Raw genomic sequence first — 25,104 nt, 5'->3', positions numbered from 1 at the left:
TAAGGAATGCCTGATCAATACTCTGAGAATTTCTAAACTTGTGTATATATGATGACTATTTATCAGACATTATGTCAGTCATTAGGTACTGAAATCTGTTCTAAAAATAATACCAAATCACTAGTAAGTGACTGATAGATGTTTATTGATAATGAAGCAATAAGCTATGTTAGAGGCTGCAGTTTGGGGAAGCTCTCATCGAAAACCAGCAGCAGCTCCCAGGCCTGTCAGATCCCTAAGGACAGCAGAATAAATTTACGCACTCGTGGTAGGTGGTTGTGAACATATTTCAAATGAAGTTTGATGATGATGTGGGAAGAGATCATAAGTTAAAAGTAGCCTGCGAGAAAGATGCATTTAATGCTGAAGGCTTGTAATGAGTAGCGACAGATGAGCATGGAAGGTGGATGGGAGGAACCAACGTCTAATTTAGATTAAATTGGTGCCACCTTGACAACCTTTATATTACGCATTTTAATTCACAGGAATAGATGGGTATGGTAAAGGGAGAAGTAACACTGAAAATTCTGAAAAGCAGGTTGAAACTGAAATGAGTCAAGGTTCTAAATTTAGTCACATTAGATGACAGTTGCTTCTGCCTCAGATGGTTGTGTCAACCAAGGCTATGTTGTCTGTGTGAATGTGAAGATCCACAGTTAGTACAGAATATAACAGCTGAAGGTGACTAGAAGTAATTTAGTGATACTGACTGAACTTAGGTTGTTTGCCAGAGAACTACATTCTGCTGTAAAAAAAAAAAGGAGCTGTATCTGTGTAGACTTCAACATGGTGTTGTCTGGACAGTTGGTCCTAAAAGACACCATTTACGCTGGCAAGGGGTGCTACTGGAGGTGCATTTGTGATTTAGATGAGCGATCAAGGGTAATTTTTTTTTGGGGGGGGGGGGGGGGGGGGGGGGGGGTGAGGAGGAGGACAAGACTGATGCCATCAAGTTTCTCTGAGGAAAAATCGTATGGTGCCTGCCATGACATGGGGAACTTGGCAGAAAGTTGTCAACCCATATTGTACTTTGTTATTGTAGACATGAATCCACTATGAGGCTATGCAAAGTTGTCATCAGAAATTAACCTATAGATACATGGTGTATGGGAGATTCATAAAGTTTTTTGGCTGCTGTAGTGAAAGGCGGGAAAGCTGTTAGGAGGAAGAACTGCAACTAGTACTGGGAGCTGCAATCTAGGCAGATGATGAAAATGAAATCAGCAATATGTGTATCCGGTAACTTGTACTGAGAAAGCTGATGAAGAGGCAGACCGAACTGTTAACTCATCACTAACTGAAGATTGCCAACTTGTAAAAGCCAAATAGTGGGACTAATGTCCTGGTGCCAGAAAGAAGTGCAGAAGTTTTTTTTTTTTTTTAATGAGGATAGAAGTAAAGAAAAGTGGCATTCCTCACAACATTCCAACCCTTTCTGGTTGGATATCTGGCATCCTTGTGCCACTTTAGATTGCAACAATTTCCTACAGCTTCTGAAGAGGTGAATTGGCCTTGAGGTACCTCGTCTCGCCTTAGGGGCAACTATCATGAGTGCAACCCAGTCGACAATAATGCACCTTTGTCATATCAGAAGACACCATGTGCATGCCTCAGATCAGCTGTAATCCTTTCCGTGGCAACACTTATATATAACATCTAGTTGTTATGTGTTGTTGGGGCTAAATGCAGCCCTTGAGAATGCTCAGCTGTGGGGAAAGATTTAGCAACCCAGTGCTAGAATTGGGAGCAGATAAATATAGCAGTAGGATAGGTAAAGTGCATCCCAGTACCTGAAATGGGAGGTAAGAATTGCTTAAAAAGTGGTATAACAAAAGTGCATCTGGCAACCTGATTCCAGAAATGGGAATTTAAGAACATTGAAAAAGTAAGATAGAGAATAAACTCACTCTCGACTTGGACAAGTTGCTATTAGTGAAAAGAGAAAGGAAATTAGCATCTAGGTGCTATAGTATAACTGCAGAAAAGAGGAAGTAATTGAAGAAGTGGGGAAAGGATGGTGGTGAAAATGGCAACATGGTACCATGTGCATCTCAAGCAAGACTTCTGGAAGGCAAAGATTCCTGCACCCACCAAAAGAGTCAAGCCTATAATAATAATAATCATCATAGCCTCGAGCTGAGGACTCACATGTGTCAGCAAATTCCTAGAGTGAGCTTGCCAAAACTATAATAATGGATGCGAGGGACTGTACAAAGAATTGCAAAAAAGTGAGAGACAAATATGTTTGCCTCTGAAAAACACAAACAATAAATGATCACAACAACGAGTGGGGACACAGGAGGGAAAGAAGTCACAGGATTTTATTTGTTTCTCTTGTGGCTGGCATGCACTGGGACACAACCACAAGGTAATTAACACCACATACAAGCATGAAACCTGGCAATGGCCACATACACAGGTTACATCATAGGTTTTGAAGCAGAATTTGAAATCAGCCTTTAGATGAAAAAAAGGAGAAAGAAAGGAGACCTGGCAATGATTCTGTCACACAGTATTAATATTATTATAATAATAGTAATAATAATTCAATTCAATTTTATTTATATAGCGCCAAATCACAACAAACAGTCACCTCAAGGTGCTTTGTATTGTGGGTAAAGACCCTACAATAATAAAGAGAAAGGTCCCCCTGTGAGCAAGTACCCGTTTAACAGGAAGAAACCTCCGGCAGAACCAGGCTCAGGGAGGGGCAGTCATCTGCCATGAGTGGCTAGGGCCTGAAAGCTGAAGGCTCTGCCTCCCATTCTACTCTTAAGTATCCTAGAAACCACAAGTAAGCCAGCAGTCTGAGAGTGAAGTGCCCTATTTGGGTGATATTGTACTATAAGGCCTTTAAGATAGAAGACTCCTCATTTACATGAACAAATTGGAGTCTATGAGATAAATATGATTCAAACCACTGCAGTGCAGTACCTTTAATACCTATAGCAAGCTCTAATCTCTGTAATAAAATGTTATGGTCAACAGTATCAAAAGCTGCACTGAGGTCCAACAGGACAAGAACAGAGATGAGTCCACTGTCAGAGGCTCTAAGAAGATCATTTGTAACCTTCACTAATGCTGTTTCTGTACTGTGATGAATTCTGAAACCTGACTGAAACTCTTCAAATAAACCGTTCCTCTGCAGATGATCAGTTAGCTGTTTTACAACTACTCTTTCAAGAATCTTTGAGAGAAAAGGAAGGTTGGAGATGAACATGAACATAGCATTACATGAACGTGGCATAGAGCACACAGCCGGGAAAAACCAAGCAGAGCAGAGGGGACCTGAGGGACTGAGGGGACCTGAGCAGAGGGGACCTGAGTGATTGAGAGGACCTGAGGGATTAAGGGGACCTGAGCAGAGGGGACCTGAGGGATTAAGGGGACCTGAGCAGAGGGGACCTGAGGGATTAAGGGGACCTGAGGGGCTAAAGCTAAAAGGTGTAGGGACTAAAGCTGTGGGGACCGAAGCTAAAGCTGAGGGGACTGAGGGACCTGGGGGGACCGAAGACACAGAGGGGACCAAAGCGGAGGGACCTGAGGGGACCAAAGGAGCTGAGGAGGGACCAGAGGGGACTGAGGGGACCAAAGGAGCAGATGAGGGGCCCGGAAAAACTGAGGGGACCTGAGCTGAGGAGGGAGCTAAGGGGACCTGAGGGACCGAGGGGACCAAAGCGAAGGGGACCAGAGCTAAGGAGGGAGCTAAGGGGACCTGAGGCACTAAAGCGGCTGAGGGGACCTGAGGGACTAAAGCTGAAGGTGTAGGGACTAAAACTGCGGGGACCGAAGCTGAAGCTGAGGGGACTGAGGGACCTGGGGGGACCGAAGACACAGAGGGGACCAAAGCGGAGGGACCATAAGGGATCGGAGCTGAGGAGGGACCAGAGGGGACTGAAGGGAGTGGGGCCGAGGGACCTGGGGGAGCTACAGGGCGGACTGAGGGAGCAGATGAAGGGCCTGGTAATACAGAGGGGACCGAGGCTAAGGAAGGGACCTGAGGGACCGAGACTAAGGGGACAGAGGGGACCAAAGGAGCTGAAGCTAAAAAGACTAACACAGAGGGGACCAAAGCTGAAGGGAGCTGAGTCAGAGGGAGCAGAGGGAGCTGGAGCTGTGGGTGCAGAAGCTAAAGCTAAGGGAGCAGAGGCTGAAGGAGCTGGGAGAACTGGAGCTGGGGGAACAGGAGCTGCTAAGGTTGGCGTGGGCTTCATGGAGCGTGGTCATGGCTTGGTGGCTGCTACTGCAGGCGGCGTGGGCTTCATGGAGCGTGGTCATGGCTTGGGGGCTGCTACTGCTAGCAGCTGTGACGGCTGAAGAGGAGGCTCTGAAGATGGTGGCTCTGGGTGCTGACGTGGGGCTGCTGCAGGCGGCTGACGTGGGGCTGCTGCAGGCAGCTGACGTGGGGGCTCTGAGGCTGTTGGCTGTGGCTGCTGAATCATGACTGCCTCCACCTGAGGAACATGAACAGGTGCATCCAACTTCATAATATCCCTCACCAAGTCCTTAATTGAAACAGGCAACGAGTCCAAGAGCCAGGGAAAAAGTTTAAATCAGCCTGGTCACACTGTGCACAATGGCTGTCCTCACTGGGTAGTGCAAGCCATTGTTCACATAAGTCCATTAAATAATCAAAAACGTCCCGCTTCACTTTATTGTCCACAGCATCAGTCTTAGGGGGAGACGAAAAGTCTGTATCTTTGGCTGGCATTGCGGTGGGGAAAATGAAAGCAGCGTTTTCTGCTTGCTTAAGAAACACATTTTCCCCAGTGGCCACGTTATTAGGCACAGCAGCAGTTAGGTTAATCGCTGAAGTAACAGGCAAAGTCAGAGAGTTACTGACGAAAGGCCCGGTGCCGCCACACACGGGCAAGAAGGTAACACTGTCCAGAGGCTGCACAGACTTCACAGCGAAGCCCAGCTGGTGCTGTGCAGTGTTTATAGGTGCGGCAGGCAAAGCCTGCCGATTCCCTCGTTGAAACCCACGCTTCTTTCTCCCAGAAATGGGCGGAGGATGCGACGAGGCAACGGACGGCATAATCCACGGTGGCAGCGAAGAAAACTAGCCACCCAACGTGTTCGCCGTCGGAACGGGCGGAGGGGTTGCAGCTGGCAGAGCGATCAGCTGCCATGGCGAGGCTTGGGCTCGATGCTGCCAGCTGGCCGGCCCGCCCAGGGCCAGACAAGTGCCGGAAAACTCAGACCTGCGCTCCGGGGCGAGCCAGGGCTTCCACCTAATCTTTTCATTGTGGTAATAAGCTATTACCGCATTGCGCTCCTGGAGATCATAGTCCGCGGGGTCCATTTCCTGGTCGTGTCATACTGTCAGGATTTCGGGCTGTGGCCAACGTGGCAGAGGACCCCAATGCAGGACTTGACATGAGGACGTTAACATTAACTTAGAGCTTTAATCAAAAGACTTGAACATAGCGTGAACATGAACATAGCATTACATGAACGTGGCATAGAGCACACAGCCGGGAAAAACCAAGGATAAACTGACGACACGACAATGACCTAAACAACAGAGAGACCTTAATTACACAGAGACATAATGAGGGAAAAGGGAAACAGGTGACAACACAGGTGAACGAAATACACTAATGAGACAAGGGAAAGTAAACCTAAACACAGAAGGGCCAAGACTTAAACACATGGGATTACAGGGAATCAATTCAATTCAATTTTATTTATATAGCGCCAAATCACAACAAACTGTCGCCTCAAGGCACTTTGTATTGTGGGTAAAGACCCTACAATAATACAGAGAAAACCCAACAGTCAAAACGACCCCCTATGAGCAGCACTTGGCGACAGTGGAAAGGAAAAACTCCCTTTTAACAGGAAGAAACCTCCAGCAGAACCAGGCTCAGGGAGGGGCAGTCATCTGCCGCGACCGGTTGGGCTGAGGGGACACATAAAAAACCAAAACAGAAAACAAAGAAACTAAGATTACAATACTAAACAATAACCAAAACTAGAAATGGAAATAGAACAAAACATAACTTCACAAGTAGAACTCAAAACACTGGGCCACCGGCCCAGGATCATGACAATAAATCAGATAACTGGGAACAAATTGATGCAACAATAATATTTATAGTTTGTTTACCTTGGTATTCTCTAATACATTGTCCATCAGTAACCAGTTGCATTGGGAACTGATGTTCCCAATGCAACTGCCCCCCCCCCATCCCCCCCATGTTTAAAGGTGTTACATCTGATATTGACTATAAATAAGAAAAGTAGAATGACAACTCATATTGCACTCATTTTGGTTATTATGACTTCATATTGCAAAAGCTATGCCTTTGGTAGAGCATGGTGTTTCACATCCTGTATTCATCTTACTTACTGTATAAAACAACCCAAAAAAAAAAAAAAATGCTGCAATTATCCAGTGAAAATTAGAAGATGTCTGAAGTGGGCTTCTTGATTTCTTGAAGTATGTACTTTATGCATTAAAAAGTGTGATGGCACTTATGTGCTGTTGCACAGATGTTTATAAGGCTGGAAGGGAAATACAGCCTCTAGACTAAACTGGACTACACCACTGGAATGACTACTTTTAATGACATGGACGTAATAGCTCATGTTGATATTTCATACTTGTCAGAATAAGTCCCTCTACTTATTCTGTTTGAGGGCTGTTGCCATTAAAGCAAAGGAGGGGGAAACAAATAAGAAGATACTGTGAACTTAATTTTGAACTTTTGCCTCAAATTTGATTAAATTTGATGAGTTAGTTTAAAGCCTGCACTTAGTGTTACTACAGTGTGTTTTTCTTTCTTGCTTTCATCAACTTGTTGATGAGAAGGAGAGCTGACATGCCACTGCAGGTTTAAATCTTTGCATTACTGACTGATGATTGCTCCTGCTGGCTGATGACACGAATAAAACATTCTTTTCTTTGTGTCCTGTGTTTTGATTACTTGTGGAGATTACTCCACTTATTTGTGATAAAAGGATGATGTGAGAATCTACAGTGTAATAACTGACCCGGTAAATGGAAAAATCATAGCTTTGCACATCTTCATTCAATAGCAGTGCTCAGTGTCTGAAGAGGTACCTCTGGGCACAGCTGTTTGAAAGATATTTAAGGACTTTTTTATAGTCACATACGCCACCTAGTTTGATGTGACCTTAAGAACTTACATAGGAAGGGCACTAATGACAAGGCACATTTTAATTATTTTGATGTGGAGACTCATTCTGCATTAATGACATTTTAAATGTTTTGAGAGAGTGAGCAGCACGGCAATATCAAATTACTACTTGTCAAGTCATGCTTCATTAGATGTTTATTCTCACCATGTTTTTGTGTGCCTACTTTGTATTGCACAGTAGTAGTTTTTTAAGTTTCATTACTTGAAGTCAGTTAAGGTTATGTGCACTGAAATGTGATGGTGATCCTGCTGAGTCTCAATTTGGATCCTTGATCCTCGAGCTCCTTTACAATCTAAGCCCTGAATGATAGAGATGTGTACAAGTGGAAAAAGCTAATTACACATCAGTATATGCTACAGTACATTAAGCAAAGGCCTGATTCAGTCCTTTAGGGTGTAGCAGCAAAATGTGGACCAGCTTTAATTACATTTTTCTATAATAACCAATGATTGCAACACCTGTGTGCTCACTGTGATAGAACTTTATACTGTTAGCAATTATGGCTACATTTGTGTTGGTAATTTAGCTGGTGCTTGTTTACTACACTGGCCAGGTGGTTCTTTCATAAGTTTCGTTGCTGAGGCTTGTGGTTTCTTTCTCCTTAATGTTGCATCTAAGTTGGTCTACTTCAGACCCCTTACAGTATATCAGTTCTGAGACAAGTTGAAAGACCTCTATATCTAAATATAGCTATGACTGCCCGTGTCCTCCTTCTCAAAGGCCTTAAGTGAAGGGCAAAGTGACTTTTACTTGTCCTTGTAAATTAGCTGGGGGGTGCAACCTTGGCGACTCGCTGGGTATGTCAGTTAAGAGACATGAGCAACCAGAAGCTAAAACAGTTCACCTTGATCCCATGCTGTACATGGCAAACTACAATGAAAGCCTTTGGTGGCATCTCCTTTCTGCTCATGGTGGCTGTTTTATATTCTTCCCTGCCATGTTTAAAACATTATGACATGTTGACCAAGCAGCACTGAATGTGTCCATGTCAGGCTTGTTTTTGCTGACAAACAGCGCCAGTAATGAAGCTCTGCTATATGTTGAAAAACCCATTCCATTACAGTTCATTCACACTGAAAGCATAGAAAGTTTTTACTTTAAAAACCATCATTATCCAAATAGGGTTCTCCATCATATTCAGGTCATCATATTGTGGTTGTTGCCAGTATGTTTGACCACTGGATTTATGAGCCTCAGGTCATAGTACCAGTCAGAAGTTTGGACACACTCACTCATTCACTTTTGACTGGTGATATATAACACTGATCCTGATCTGCTGTCACCCACTTGTGTTAGTAAATGACTGTTTGAACAAAATGAAACTCATTAAGCAAAGGTTGACAGAGGCAGGAAAACTATCACAGTTTCTCCCCTGGAATTGATAAGAACCATAAAAACTCTTTTCTGTTAGTCAAAAGTTTTTTAGTCTTCTCTGCGTATTCCCTGTACGACTGTAGCTCAGGAGGGAGAGCACCAACGTTCTGATCTAGCAATAAGAAGGTTGGAGGTTCAGTCCCCAGCTCCTTCAGCCTGCATGTTGAAGTATCCTTGGGCAAGATAGTGAACCCTGAGCTGCCCCTGATGCATCCATCAGAGTTTGAATGCTAGGTTTAAAGCGCTCAGGCATAGAAAAAAGTGCTTGTATGAATATGTGAGTGAATGAGGCTTTCAGTAAGAACAGCACTTTGAGTGCTCAGAGTAGAAAAGTGCGATGTAAGTACCAGTGCATTTACTTTAAATGGCTTAGATATAATTCTACAGTTCACCTTTGCTTTATTTAAGCAAGAAGCCATGAATACCTTAATTTGTCCCTGCTTGACCCCTCAGGCACTTGCCTGCAACATGCCCCCACTTTCCCTCAGCATCTACAGCACAAGCCTCACTAACTCAGAAGCTCTCTTGCTGCACGGAAGGAGACACAGTGCTTAAGTGTGTGTTTTGTGCTTCATTTGTAGATCATTAGTTCTGAAACACAGGGTGGGTCAAAGGTCAAAGGACAGAAAAAAATCACATGATGCATCAAGAAATCTATAATACAGAAAAATGATAACTGATTGTTTTGTTTGTTTTTCTAATAGAAAAAGACTGAGAAATGTCTCGACTAAATCCAATGTGACTTTAATGTGATGTTTTATAATTATGTTTATATACTTTTTTCATCAGTTTTAGCTGATACTTTTTTATTGTATTCATTGTTTTATAATTGCATTCGTATTGCAATTTTTTATTGTATCTGTAATGCTCTTAACTACCCATATTTCTTTGTTGTCTTATTGAAGTTAATGGTTTTGTTGTGCATTATTCTCAAAATAAAAGTAAAGCTTGGCTTATTGATGTTTACTGTGCAAAGGGGAGGGGGGAGAGGAGACTGCTAGGATGTGGTACAGTCTGTATCTAGTAACAGACTAGATATATATATATATATATATATATATATATATATATATAAAATCCCAGCTCTCCCCTACAGGTGGTCTATTTTGCCCTCCGAGCTTGGGTCCTCTACCAGAGGCCTGGGAGCTTCAGGGTCTTGTGCAGTATCCCAGTATTGCACTCTTCTGGACAGAGATCTCGGATGTTGTTCCAGGAATCTGCTGGAGCCACTCTCCCAGTTTGCGGGTCACTGCCCCGAGTGTTCCGATTGCCACGGGGACCACTGTTACCTTAATCTTCCACATCCTTTCCAGCTCCTCTCTGAGCCCTTGGTATTTGTCGAGCTTCTCGTGTTCCTTCTTCTTGATGTTCCCATCACTTGGTATTGCAACGTCTATCACCACGACTTTCTTCCTTTGTTTGTCCACCACTACGATGTCCGGTTGGTTAGCCACCACAAGTTTGTCTGTCTGTATCTGGAAGTCCCACAGGATCTTAGCTCTGTTGTTCTCAACCACCCTTGGGGGTGTGTCCCATTTTGACCTTGGGACTTCCAGGTCATACGGCACAGATGTTCCTGTATACTATGACAGCCACTTGGTTATGGCGTTCCATGTATGTCCTGCCTGCTAGCATCTTGCACCCTGCTGTTATGTGCTGGATTGTCTCAGGGCGATCTCTGCACAGCCTGCACATGGGGTCCTGCCTGGTGTGGTACACCCCAGCCTCTACTGATCTTGTACTTAGAGCTTGCTCTTGTGCTGCCATGATTAGTGTCTCTGTGCTGTTTGTCAGTCCAGCCTTGTCCAACCATTGGTAGGATTTCTCTATGTCAGCCACTTCTTCTATCTGCCAGTGGTAGATGCCGTGCGGAGGCCTGTTCTTCCATGATGGTTCCTGTTCTTCATCCTCTTCTTTCTCAGGTTTCTGCTGCCTGAGGTACTGACTAAGCACATGATCCTTTGTGGCCATCTTCCTGATGTACTCATTGATCTTCATTGTTTCATCTAGGTTCTGACACTCACTAGTCCTCGGCCACCTTCCTTAGCGTACAGTCTCAGGGTGCTGGATTTGGGGTGAAACCCTCCATGCATGGTAAGGAGCTTTCTTGTCTTAACATCAGTGGCTTCCATCTCCTCATTTGGCCAGCTTATTATCCCAGCACGGTATCTGACAACTGGCAGGGCATAGGTGTTGATAGCCCGGATCTTGTTCTTCCCATTCAGCTGACTCTTCAGGACTTGCCTTACTCTCTGCAGGTACTTGGAGGTTGCAGATTTCCCAGCGGTCTCTTCATGGTTCCCATTTGCCTGTGGGATTCCAAGGTACTTGTAGCTGTCCTCAATGTCTGCATTGTTGCCTTCTGGTAGTGTAATCCCCTCAGTTCTGACTACTTTCCCTCTCTTAGTTACCATCCGACTACACTTCTCCAGTCCGAACGACATTCTGATATTGCTGTAGATCCTGGTGGTGTGGATCAGTGAATCGATATCTCGTTCACTCTTAGCATACAACTTGATGTCATCCATGTACAGGAGGTGGCTGATGTTTGCTCCATTCCGTAGTCGGTATCCGTAGCCAGTCCATGTATGCGGCATCGAGTCATAGGCTTTCTTGTAGTCAATCCAGGCGATGCACAGGTTGGTCAGTCAGGTCTTACAGTCTCGAGTGACTGCTCTGTCTACTAGTAGCTGGTGTTTTGCTCCCCTGGTCTCTCTGCCTATCCCTTTCTGGGCCTTGCTCATGTATTGTGCCACATGTCTACTCATCTTAGCTGCTATGATGCCTGACAGGAGTTTCAATGTTGTACTGAGGCAGGTTATGGGCCACACTGTCATGGCTGTCCACCAGCCATGACAGTGTGGGTGTGGGTGTGCGTGTGTGTGTGTGTGTGTGTGTGTGTGTGTGTGTGTGTGTGTGTGTGTGTGTGTGTGTGTGTGTGTGTGTGTGTGTATTTGTATTAATGACTCTTCATTCAAATAATGAAGACAGTTACTCATGTGAAAGGAGAAGACATGATTGCCAGACTTAGGGTGGATCAAACTTAAAGGTTAGATTCAGGGGTTGAAGTGGGTCAGACCAAACTGGAGTATCTTTCAGGCAACTTCAGTAAATGAGTAATTCAATCTAATAGGCAGTTAGATAGAAAATAATATCAGGTGAGGTAGTTATTTACGGTCCTTCTATCTGATGTCAGGGAAACAATTAATTCACAACATGCTTTTCTTTTTTTCCTTCCTTTCCCTGTAATATGTTCATGCTGCAGATGCAGAGAGGAGCAAGCATGTATGGACTAACCTTTTTCCTTTAAGTGGCAGGTGATTCCAGTGTTTCAAACAATTCAATAAATATCACCAACAAAGAAACCATGGATCACAATCTGTCAGAGAGCTGAAGATAGACTTGCTGTGAGGGAAAAAAAACCCTTAATGTGTGTTAAGTTTACCCTCAGTGACTGAGAAAGATGTAATCAAAAGAGGAAACCGTATTTGTGGGTAAAGTCAGCAAACATCACAGAGGTTTTGTTTTGTTTTGTAATCAGAGTTGACTGGATATTATGCACACAAAGTTTTATGTCCCACTGATCACTGAAACGATAAACGATGAATTAAGTTGATGATCCATGTTTATACTACAGCAGAGTTATACTGTTTAGGTGTTGGAAAAATTTGACATATGCTTACAGTTTGCTAAATCTACAAAGAGCAGTAAACCTCATCACCACAGCAGGAGAGCAGCTGATTTCCTTCTTGTAGGTTCATTATCAAAAGAGGGAAATGCTGTAATGTACAGTGCAACATTTATTTTGAGACTCTTTGCTTCTACTTATATTTGTGGAAACTTCACAGAGATACACTCCTGATCAAAATCTTGAGACCAGTTTAAAAATTGCAAGAATTTGCATTTTGCACTATTGAATCTTAAGAAGGTTCCAAGCTTCACAATGCTAAAAGAAGAAATCAGCACAAGAGACAAAAACTTTTGAGCAGGGAATTTATTGAAAACTGAATTTAGACTCTTTAGGCTGTGTTTAAGTTACCTTGCACTTTTGTATCACGTGTTTTTACCCAGAACAAATGTGTTTTTGTATAGTGTTTGGTCTTTTTTTTTTTAAAGCTGTGAACAACAAGCAGAGGTGATTTTAATTTGGAGACTTTTTTCTATTTTATTATTCAAATATCTTTTATCTACTTTAGCTGCTCTTTAAAATTTCACTGATGTTCATCAATGATATTTTATAAGCTTTAAAAGTGAACCACTTGCACTCTGTAGAGATCTATTAGCAATTCAGGGACAATGCTCATTACAATGAAAATATATTTAAATTTGCATCCAGAAAACAACTGATTTGAAAAGTTGAGTCTTTCCTGTTTACTGATTATAAAGTCCATGCACTCAGTGGGAGTTCAGCACAGTTCCCTGAAGGACAGGGCTTAAGGTAACTATCTACAGTACACTAACAAACTCATGATGCATGACACTTAATCACTTAAGAAGAAGAGTGAATGAATTATATTTTGCACTAGTTAATAATTCAGCTAATTTAAGGATTAAAACTCCTCACTAAGCAGAGCAACTGCTGTCCCACAGGAGGAAGCTTCAAACCTTTGCTCTTCATCAGACAGTGAATCAGAGGGCACCATCATCTTAAATTACCTGTGATTGGTCACATGACCGCAACCCATGGCATTAATATCCAATCAGAACCACATTTTACTTAAGCCAAACAGCTGGTGAATAAATTATCTACAAGCAATACATTCTGCCCTGTAATAAGTCTGAAAACAAACAAAAAGTAAACAGTAAAATAATATTAATACCAAGTAACAAACAGAAAGAAAAATATCCATTATGTCTCAAGCAATATCTAACAATAAAATACTTAATGCAGTTGGTTAGGCAGATATCAGACTTACTCACCTAATAAACCCCAATGTGTCGCACATTATCCAATATACAAAAATGTTACACAACTATGAATTACCATATACAAAAGAGACAGAAATCTTCAATAGGGGGGTGCCCACATTATTAAAATTTATATATTATTAATAATAAATATGATGAATGTTAAATGACTCACAGCTTAAGCACAACAGCTCAGAGAAAAATAAAAATACACAGGGAAGCCAAAATTATCTGACGCAGGACTACAAGGAATCATGAAAAAGGAGGAATGCCCATTTCTTCACAGAGACCTTTAGGAGCCAACATGTCAAGAGTGTGAACCTAAAAACATTCACACTGTAAGAGTAGAGTGTTAATGTCTCCTCCTTTTCTTGGGAATTGTACATACTCAGTGCTAGCGTGGCTCAGACAAGATGCATTGTTATTGATATGCTTAAAGTGGTTAGCAACTGGACTTTTCATCATTTCTGAGAGTGCATCTATGTTCAGAACTTCTGTTTCTAAGAGATCTAGAAGTTTGCCAGCCCACATAAGCATATTTATCACATTTTACATGAGATTATAAACAGTTCTCTATTCATAATAGGAAAGCATCCATCTGGACTCTGTTAACAATGTCATGAGGCTGAGACGATTAAACATGTTCTTTAGAAAATTCACTACAGAAAGGAAAGAAATGTTGAGAAAATTACAGAGACTGGGCCAAGTACAAGAAAACATTGAAAGTATACTTTAGTGGCCGGACAGTGGCTCAGGAAAAGCAGAATAATATTGAAGTCTCTCAAAGTGACTGGACTGAGTAAAAGGACATAAAAACAAAATTACTGGTTAAAAAGAAGAGAAACCTACAGTAACCTTCCATAATGCACCATCCTGGATGAAAACTGCTATTAAAAGCGGAAGAAGAAGAAGAAGATTCATTTTCAGATGAATGGGTGGTGTGTTAAAAAGGGTTGAAATGCTGCACACTATTAAGAAGCAATAAATAAGGTAAAGTGAAGTTCTGTAGAGTGCGAGCTGTTAATCTCTTTTTTTGTGCTTATATTTTTTTGGCCTGGCACCTGCCCCACATAGTGGTGAGAATGTGGGTTGTTTTGTTTTGGTTTTCTTGTTATGGTTTTTTGAACTACTTCTAGCTCAATTTTTTCCTTATTCGGTTTTAATTGCTCTGAGAACACGAGCATTTCTGTGAACAAATGTTTTTTTGTCTCATTGTGCGCTGCAAAACCTATAACAGTGAAACAGGTTAAGCCAAAGGTGACAGTTTTGGGCAGGGGTGGGCTCACACTGTACAAATATGTAAAAAGTAAGGAAACATTTTTATTGTTAATAACAAAAATGCCGGAGGGCGCTGGGAACACCTGGCAGAAGCCCCAGTCTGGGAGAACTTCAACTCCCACCTCTGGCAGAACTTCGACAGCATTCCGAGGGAGGCTGAGGACATTGAGTCCGAATGGACCATGTTCCACACCTCCATTGTTGAGGCTGCTGCTCAGAGCTGTGGCTGCAAGGTGGTTGGTGCCTGTCATGGTGGTAACCCCCGAACCAGGTGGTGGTCACCGGAGGTGAAGGGAGCCATCAAGCTGAAGAAAGAGTCCTATCGGGCTTGGTTAGCCTGTGGGACTCCGGAGGCAGCTGACAGGTATCGGCAGGCCAAGCGGAATGCAGCTCAGGCAGTGGCCCAAGCAAAAACTCGGGTGTGGGAGGAGTTTGGTGAGGCTATGGAAAAAGACTTTCGGACGGCATCGAAGCGATTCTGGCAAACCGTCAGGCGACTCAGGAGGGGAAAGCAGTGCTCCACTCACACGGTTTATAGTGTGGGTGGGGTGCTACTGACTTCAACTGAGGCTATAGTCGGAAGGTGGAAGGAATACTTCGAGGACCTCCTGAATCCCACTGACACGCCTTCTGTAGTGGAAGCAGAGTCTGGGGACGAGGGAGATGACTTGAACATCACTGGGGGTGAGGTCACTGAGGTAGTTAAACAACTGCTTGGTGGCAGGGCCCCTGGGGTGGATGAGATTCGACCTGAGTTCCTTAAGGCTCTGGATGTTGTAGGGCTGTCTTGGTTGACACGCCTCTGCAACATCGCGTGGAGATCTGGGGCAGTGCCATTGGATTGGCAGACCGGGGTGGTGGTCCCCATCTTTAAGAAGGGAGACCGGAGGGTGTGCTCCAACTTTCGGGGGATCACACTCCTCAGCCTCCCCGGAAAGGTCTATGCCAGGGTGCTGGAAAGGAGGGTGCGTTCGTTAGTCGAACCTCGGATTCAGGAGGAACAATGCGGTTTTCGTCCTGGTCGCAGAACGCTGGACCAGCTCTTTATCCTCTCAAGGATATTCAAGTGTGTGTGGGAGTTTGCCCAACCAGTCTACATGTGCTTTGTGGACTTGGAGAAGGCATTCGACCGTGTCCCTCGGGGTATCCTTTGGGAGGTCCTGCAGGAGTATGGGGTGTCTGGCCCGTTGTTGCGGGCCATTTAATCTCTGTACAACCGCAGTGAGAGCTTGGTCCGTATAGCTGGTAATAAGTCGGATTCGTTTCCTGTGGGTGTTGGACTCCATCAGGGGTGCCCTTTGTCACCGATTCTGTTCATAATTTTTATGGACAGAATTTCTAGGCGTAGCCAGGTGGCGGAAGGCTTCTTCCTTGGTGGCCTCAGAGTCTCATCTCTGCTCTTTGCAGATGATGGTCCTGTTGGCTTCATCAGGGGGTGGCCTCCAGCTCGCAGAGTGTGAAGCGGCCGGCATGAGAATCAGCACCTCTAAGTCTGAGGCAGGGTTATAATAGTTTTGGATTTTACATTATAGTTTAGTTTTAGTTAGTTTTTACTTTTTTTTCTCTAATTCAGTTAGTTTTAATTAGTTTTCAGAGTGGTTTTGCTCGTTTTTATTAGTTTTTATTTTTGGTTTCATGCTTAGTTTTAGTTAGTTTCAGTTAGTTTCAGTATTAGTTTTAGTATTTTCATACCTAATCAGGTGCAAGATTCAAGGCGCAAAAGTGACTATTGTGTAATGAAAACTTGACAAAAGATACAGTTTAAAGAAATATAGTCAACAACCAACTGTTCACAAGACATGCTAAATGTGTGTAATATTAAGGACACACATGAACATCAGCAGGGAGAAACAAAGAAAAACATGAACTCCCAAACTCAATAAATTCTACAATAAACTCCACAATAAAGTTCAGCATCAGTGCAGCAGATTAATAACGCCTACATGTGGTGTTAAACAAAAACAAACTCTTTGAAGGAGTCAAAGCTTAAATCCAGCTGCATCCTGATGTTCTCACCACCTGATGCTGCTTCTGTTTTGGAGCTAGCTTGGTTAGATGCTCGCTAATTAAACCTGCAGGGTCTTTGCGGCCTCTGTACACAACCTACAGAAGTTGCCGACCTCATGTCCACATTTATGCTTGTGTAGCTGGATTGTGTGTGTTAATTATCTTGTGGTCGTGTGCAGGTGTTTGTACTCAAAGAACCTCCATACGGGACTCTGCCGCTTTCTCTGCAGACCGCAGCCATTACTTTGCGGACCAGCGCGGTGAGCGCACGCACATGCGCACTCACACAGTTGTCCTATGGTGCTCCCAGCTTAAACTCGGAGAGCGGAAACAATGATTTCATATCAATCCACAAGGCTTAAAAAAAACCCCCAAAAAAACAAGTAAATGAAAGTCAGTTTATCGATAATTTCAGTTAGTTTTAGTTAGTTTTGTAAACTCACAATTCAGTTTTAATTAGTTATCGTTTTTTCCTTTTAATTATAGTTTTTATTTATTTCAGTTAACGACAATGTTTTTTCAATTTCAGTTTTCGTTATTTCGTTCGTTTTCGTTAACTATAATAACCCTGGTCTGAGGCCATGGTCCTCAGCCGGAAAAGGGTGGAGTGCCCTCTCCGGCTCAGGAATGAGTTCTTGCCCCCAAGTGTAGGAGTTCAAGTATCTCGTGGTCTTGTTCACGGGTGATGGGAGAAGGGAGCGGGAGATCGACAGACGGATCGGGGCTGCTTCTGCAGTGATGCGGATGCTGCACCGGTCTGTTGTGGTGAAGAGAGAGCTTAGTGTAAAAGCGAAGCTCTCGATTTACCAGTCGATCTACGTTCCTACCCTCACCTATGGTCACGAGCTTTGGGTAGTGACCGAAAGAATAAGATCGCGAATACAAGTGGCAGAAATGAGTTTCCTTCAAAGGGTGGTGGCCTCTCCCTTAGAGATAAGGGGAGGAGTGCGGCCATCCGGGAAGGGCTCAGAGTAGAGCCGCTGCTCCTCCACATCGAAAGGAGCCAGTTGAGGTGGCTCGGGCATCTGATTAGGATGCCTCCTGGCCGCCTCTTGGGTGAGGTGTTCCGGGCATGTCCCATCGGGAGGAGGCCCCGTGGTAGACCCAGGACACACTGGAGAGATTATATCTCTCAGCTGGCCTGGGAATGCCTTGGGGTCCCTCCGGATGAGCTGGAGGAGGTGGCTGGGGAGAGGAAAGCCTGGGCTTCTCTGCTTAGGCTCCTGCCCCCGCGACCCGGCCCTGGATAAGCAGACGAGAATGGATGGATGGATGGATGGATGGATGGATGAATAACAAAAATGGGTGAGTACTTTCTAGCCTACTGTCTACCCACTCCTGTGTGTTCCATAAGCCCTCCAAACCCCTCCAATCCACTGACTGAGACTATACACATTGTCTCAGTACATGAAAAATATGCATGCATCGCTAAAACAGCAACTCTGCTCTGTAGGCTCATCAGTATCAAGACAGGAAATGTACCAAAAGCAGTTTGTGCATGCTGGACCAGGTTACATCTCAATCTCTGCTCTCTTTGTATGTCAGAGCTGCAGGTCTGTGTGATGGCTGTTACACACAAACACAGAGCAACCACAGTACCAGGGTCAGCGGCAGACCACACAAACTGGACAAGCGACCAACTATGATAGGGAGGCATTCAGCTGAAGTCACTTTGCTATTTTTAAAAAAAAGTGCTTGTAGTCACAAAAACTATGAATAATTACAACAAACATACACACTCAGAGTGCTGCAGTTATAGAAGTGCAAAAATACCTGTCTTAGATTGTAAATGCAATGCAGGAGACAAACAGGAGAGACATTTTCTCCAGATGCAGAAGTGATCAGTGAACTCAGCACACACTAGGACAGTTGACTGTGATCAAACAATATCCTCAATGCATTTGTTTTCTGATTTCTGAGTAGAATCCTGCTTTAAAACTAGTTGCACAAACTGATGAACAACCTCTTTTTGTTTATTTTTCCATTTGCATTTGTTCTGCTTATCATCTTCTGGTATCTGCAAATTAGCAGGATTTGGTACGGCTGTCCTCTCACAGTCTTAACCAGTTAATTTCTCCCATTTCCCCACAAAGGAGATTTCGGGGCAAGTCAGGAGTACCTACTCCAGGGTAAATATGTCCTCTGACTTTGACAGAAATCCTGCAGGAGAGGATCTTAAGTCGTATGCAAGGATTAGACTACCCAAAAATCAGCAGATAGTTCCTGCACTTTTAAGTGTCCCGTGTCTTATTGGTTCCCTGCAGAAAGCTGCATTTCAAATTTTCAGTTAGAAAATCACATTGATTTTCAACGAGGTTAAAATGACAACTACTTCTTGTTATTTGTGTGAGTAAGAATGGTGGCAGTGATCTTTTATGATCATTGTGAGGCTGTCGCAGATAGTAGAAGTTTGCTTTTAGCAGCTGCAAGAAACAACAAACATCTGCCTAATGCTATGAAAGGGCTTATTTTAGCTCAAATTGTTACATCTATTTCTTCCTAAACCTCTTCCCTCCTAGTTGTGTAGCTGATGTATGCTACCACTGCTGCCACTGAACACCTATGAATGAACTTTGTGAATCAGCAACAGTCTGTTCTATTTACTACTCTAACTATTATCTTATATAGGTCTGAGGAAGTCTAGCAAAATTTTCCATCCATCTTCTTCCACTAATCCAATTCAGGGTCGTAGTGATTAGGAACCAGATTAAAAAGTGCATGCTGGTGTATGCTGGCCAAAGAATTTGACCGAAAGTGTAAAGCACTATGACACAGAGTAGATGCAGCATAAAGGTGGGTGCATGCATGCAAATGTCGCTATAGTCTTGAATATCACTACACTGATTGCACTGAGTCCAAAGAAATAAACGGAAAACCTGTGGAAGTAAGCATCTGCGCAGGTGCTTGCTTTGACAGCCTCCCAAAGATAGAGGTTATGAAAGCAAGACTGAGGTTAGATGCTTTGGTACATTTGACCCCTCAAGCAGTTCTTCTGGCACCCTGAGTCATTTTTATCCTCACCATCATGTTGCTGTAAAAACATCTGGGTGGGATTTTAAGAGCTATCATTAAAGTTAGTTTTTATCAACTCAGAGTCATTGCTGAGGCAAAGCCCCATCTCCCACAGAAGGAACTGGAAAAAGTTATGCATGCTTTTATCACTTCCCACTTGGACTGCTGTAATTCCCTGTACAATCATCTGTGTGCCACCTGCAGTTTGTACAGAATGTGGTAGCTCATATTTTAACTGGTATAAAAAAGCCTGAACACATTAACCCCACTCCTTTCTTCCCTTTGTTGGCTCCCTTTATATTTTAGAATTGGTTTGAACATTTTATTGCTTACTTTTAAATTTTTAAACAGATTGGCACCTTTGCATCTGTCTGAGCTGTTTCACATTCAAACACCTGGAAGAGCTCTGAGGTCATCTAACCGGTCACTCTCATGGAAGCTGAAAACTAGATTAAAGCAGAGAGGTGATCGAGCTTTTACAGAAGTGCCAAAACTATGGAATAATCTACCTCTGTAAACCTGCACAGCTCAGATGGTACACACATTTAAATCTTTATTAAAAACACATTTATTGGGTGTCTGTGGCTCAGGAGGTAGAGCAGGTCACCTACTAATCAGAAGATTGGCCATTCAATTCCTGGTTGCTCCGGACTGTGTGCCAAAGTATCCTTGGGCAAGATACTGAACCCCAAGTTGCTCTCCGATGCAAGCGTTGGCATATGAATGTGTGTGAAGCAGGTAGCTTAGTTACACATGGAAGTGTTTGTATGAATGTGTGAATGCAAAAGTGTTGTATAAGTGCTTTGAGTGCTCGGTTAGAGTAGAAAAGCGCTAAATAAGAACTAGTCCATTTATTCTCCTTCACGTTTGGCTGCAGTGTTACATCCTTTTAGAGGAGTGTATTTCATGGTCTGTATTCTATTTTACTCTAATGTGTTTTGTACTCAGTTTTTCTGAATTTTAGTTTTCTTGGGGCTGTATATTTTTAATGTATAGCCCATTATCGTCATTATTTTAGTCTAAAATGTTGGATGAATTGTAAATTTGCCACACTTTTTTAGGTTTCTCTAAAGCTCATTTTTGTAAAGTTGAGTTTTTTATGCATATTTCTTCTAGGATAATTAACCAAGTCAACTTGTGAACAAGATATTTTTAGAGCTATACAAATGAACATGTATGGTCGTATGTTCAGCTCCCTATTCTTATTCTTGGACTCTGCTATATCTTTACCTTTGCATGATTCAAAGTCCACAATAATTCTTTTTCATCTTAAACTGGATCTCAGTTCATCCTCTCTCTGAAACATGACATTTTAGCTCCCTTCACCTGAGGGAAATAGCAAATAAAGTAGACACTCAACTTTTGAGACTATCTAAAAGGTTGTTAATTTCAGCTTTGGTCAGTTTAGACTGTTGCTGAGAAATGTTGTTGTTGCCTACATGTACTATAATCTTGTTAAATTAAGAAGGGAGAATCTGTAGGAGTGTTTTGAGTATAGACAGCATGTCACACCTGAGCAGTGAATGAGTCAGTCACAGAAATGAATGCCTCTTACCATGGAGTCTCTGATCATCAAAGTAAATGGAAGAAAAAAAAGCTGGTAGCAGTGTGTAACAATGAGGTCTGTCTTGACAGGTGGCTCCTCCTCAAAATCTCCAGAAAAGCTCCAGGTGACACAATCATTCAGAGCCAGCGGATGGACCTGCTGCTTGCAACATATTCACCAAGAAGCAGAAAAGAAGGAACAGGGAGGCAAACTTGTTGCTCTGCAAATAGATGACAAGAGGACTAAACCAGAGTCCAGTGGTCATCAGACAGTGAGGAGCAACATGGAAGGACCTCGTGCTCTGCTGCTGTTCGGGGCAAGGAGTGATTTACAGCACCCACAGTAAGGATTAGAGCACTGGGCACTGGAGTGGATAGAAGCTTGAGGACTGTGTTGTCCAGAGACACTGGATCCATGCCAGCCCCAGCCAGAGACCATCATCCACACACTTCTGTACTGGTTCAGCTGAGAATCCAAAGCAAGAATGGGCCCGAGATGGAAGAAGAATTTATACTTCTTTTAGCCTCTACCAATACAACATCAGTGAAGCCAGTAAGAAGTTCACATTTTTGCTTGAGTTCCAGTTGTGTAAATTCTCCTTTAGAGGAGAAACATCATTATCAGCCTCAGTACACTACAGGCATCAATGACAAGTGTATTCATTGTGTTTTTAAAAGCGCTGGAGCTCATCTTCAGTAACCCCAGCTTTAAACATTTTGCAACAAGTGCAAACCAACATTAGCAACTTTTCCACACCAGTTCCAGGTAGCAGTGTCTGGGGGTGTTTCAGAAGAATCAGTGAAATAAGCTGATCCAAAGTCTGACAACTATTTTGAAACAAGGTCAGCGTGTAGAAAATGTAGAAAACAAGCTCCCTGAAAGAGAGCAGTGGGAGCAATATGAAGGTGAGCTTTTGGGTGACATAGATAACTTGCACATGCTCTGTAGTCGTTATTTGAACCTTAATATGAGCATCCACCATATTAACAGTGTGACAGAAAATAGGATGAAGTGTAGGAGGTCCAATTTAACACTAATTAGGAGCTACAGTGTGTAACTTTGCATTAAAGCAGTAATTTTGTTAATTTAGTTAATTTTGTCACATTTGTGACATTATGTCTTTTCTAGCTTAAAGAACACTCAAAGAGCTTTTTTACTGCAAGCCTCATCCACATTAATACAGCACTTTATTCTGTCTTTAAGCACTTTTTAAATATTATGCACACATTTGCACTCCAATGGATGCATCGGGGGCAAGTTGTTGATGGGAACCAAGTTGCCCAAGGACCCGTGGATCCAGCCCAAACTGCAGTTGTGGTTTTTCTTTCATTTCTTGATTACTATCATTGAAATATTAATTATTCTTTAATTATACTTGAGAAACACAGGTGATCAGCTAATATTATCAAATGTTTATATTGATGTAATTAACACTGCTCATACAGTTCATTTTTTCAAGGAAAAGTCACCATCAGTGATCACTCCTGTTATGTTTTTCTATTACACTGTTTGGAGATTTCCCCAAAAGAACCTGTACAAATGTGGTGGGAACACAAACGGGTCTCATGACAGCTTCAAGTTCCCCTAAACTCTGTCACCACTGTCCCATAGAAAATACAGACAGAACAGTTTCACAGTTTTATTGCTGATTTACCTTTTAGTATTTGATGGGAGTCATCCAGTCATACGGCAATTTGCTTTAATAGCAATCAGCTCTGACTGCAGGCTTCTAAATCTAATGGTTATGAGTCAGAAGGCCAAAATAATAGTAGGCTTTATAGAAGTCATTCCCAGGTACAAAGAAAACCAAACAATGGTCCTATGGAGAGAAAAGGCAGAGATATTCCTACTTACGCATCAAAGCGAAGGTTCTGCTTTTCTTCAAAGAAGAAATCAAGGACAAACTTCCTGACAAAGTCAGGGTTCAGTGTGTTATCGATCACTTCTGTCCGACCAAACTAGAAGAAAGACACAGAAAAGAGAGACATAGAGGACAACAAAGTCAACAGCTGACTAATCAACCTGTTTTTTGTTTTTGTTTTTAGTGAGAGTGAAAAGCACCAGATACTGTAAGAATGCTACTCTAGCTGCTGCATTGCTTCTTTCACCAGCTTTTTCATGGGTTTACTTAACTAGAAACCATACCAGACGATGCTCTACTTGAAGTCAGTCTTATAGATGCCACCGTCCCACAAGTCTATTTCTAAAAAAGTTGGGGCACTGTGTGAAATGTAAATACTAGGATGCAATAATTTGGAAATCAGTTAAAGCCAATATTTAAATAAAAAGGAAATGAATCACAAACTATCAAATGTTGAAAACCAGAAATTTTATTGATTTTTAAAAAACATATACTCGACTTGAATTGCATACTAGCAAAACAAACAAACAAAAAAAATACTGCTCAAAAAAGTTAAAGGAACCCTTTTTAATCAGAGTTTAGCATCAAGTCAATTAAACCTCTGGGGTATTGATCTGGACAATGCAACAATGAGACAAGTCCCAAAAGAGGAACGTTTACAGGCGGAGGTCACTGACATTTTTCCCTCCTCATCTTTTCTGACTGCTGTTTTACTAGTTTTGCATTTGGCTAGGGTCAGTGTCACTACTGGTAGCATGAGGTGATACCTCATGCTACCAGAGGAAGATCAACTCCTCCTGGATGGCACATCAATATGTGCCATTGCCAGAAGGTTTGCTGTGTCTCCAAGTACAGTCTCAAGAGCATGGAGGAGACTACAGGAGGCAGGCCAAGCTAAGAGAGCTGGACAGAGCCAAAGAAGGTCCTGTAGTGGGTCCTGTGCTCACTGTCCGGCATTGTGAAGCCTGATTCGCATTTTCCATAGAACACCAGAATTGGCAGGTGCCCTGTGTTTTTCACAGATGAGAGCAGGTTCACCCTGAGCACATGTGACAGATGTGAAAGGGTCTGGAGGAGCTGTGGACAATGAACATTATGTTGCCTGTAGCATCCTTCAGCATGAACAGTTTGGTGGTGGGTCAGTGATGGTCTGGGCAGGCATATCCATGGAGAGATGCACAGACCTATTGGGTATTGGGATGAAATCCTTGGACCCACTGTGAGACCCTATGCTGGGACTTTAAAACAACTGGTGGAGCACATCATAAATAATTAAACAGATCAGCAACATGAACGGATATAAAATAGAAGATTCCAGATCTGTCAGAAGTGAAAAATGGGTTGGGGACTATGTGCAGAACACACTTCACCAATAACAATTATAAGAAAGCTTGCCTAGGAGAGTTTAGACCGTGCTGAAGAATACCAATCATACCAAATACCAAATAAAGAAAAACTTTGAAAGACCTTCAGAAAGCTGGAGAGCTATTGATCAAGACTATTTACTACAAAAGCATTTTAAGAAAGTCTGGCTCCTTGGTAGCAAAATATAAAGAGATGAGTGGCGGCTCTAGACTGGTACACAGTACTGTACATGAAGGTTTTGATGGTAACATCCAGACTAGAGTGTTTCTTAGGGAAGGCCTTGTTTATTTCAGCAAGATGATGTCACACCACGTTCTGTAACAACTGCTCCCCTCAGTTCCCCTCAATTCTCATTAATATAAATAATTTTTTTTAAAAAGATCATTGATACAAAGCAGATTATATTTCATTTTATTTTATTTTTTCACATTTTACAAACTGTCCCAAAATTGTTAGAAACAGGGTTAGACTAGAAGTTAGACTGACCCAGTTATCACGTGTGTTCAATCGTTCCTTTGGTCGGGGATGACAATGACAAAGATTTCTTTGGTTCTGGACGCGCTGCATCAGCCAGTGGTTGCAGTGA

The 25,104-nt window shown here is 42.7% G+C and overlaps 1 protein-coding gene across 1 annotated transcript in view; it reads right to left on the bottom strand.

The window, feature by feature from the left end:
* LOC115779880 (copine-8-like) overlaps positions 1–25,104 on the bottom strand; it is a 196,032-nt gene that overhangs the window by 19,318 nt on the left and 151,610 nt on the right. The window contains exon 5 of the mRNA XM_030728763.1: positions 23,147–23,250. Within this exon, the coding sequence (XP_030584623.1) occupies positions 23,147–23,250 (104 nt within the window). The remainder of the gene's footprint in view (positions 1–23,146; positions 23,251–25,104) is intronic.

Source organism: Archocentrus centrarchus, chromosome 5 (genome assembly GCF_007364275.1).
Source record: "Archocentrus centrarchus isolate MPI-CPG fArcCen1 chromosome 5, fArcCen1, whole genome shotgun sequence".
Taxonomy (NCBI): Eukaryota; Metazoa; Chordata; class Actinopteri; order Cichliformes; family Cichlidae; genus Archocentrus; species Archocentrus centrarchus.
The sequence above is the reverse complement of the archived record's forward strand: the minus strand, read 5'-3'. Positions and strand labels throughout refer to the sequence as shown.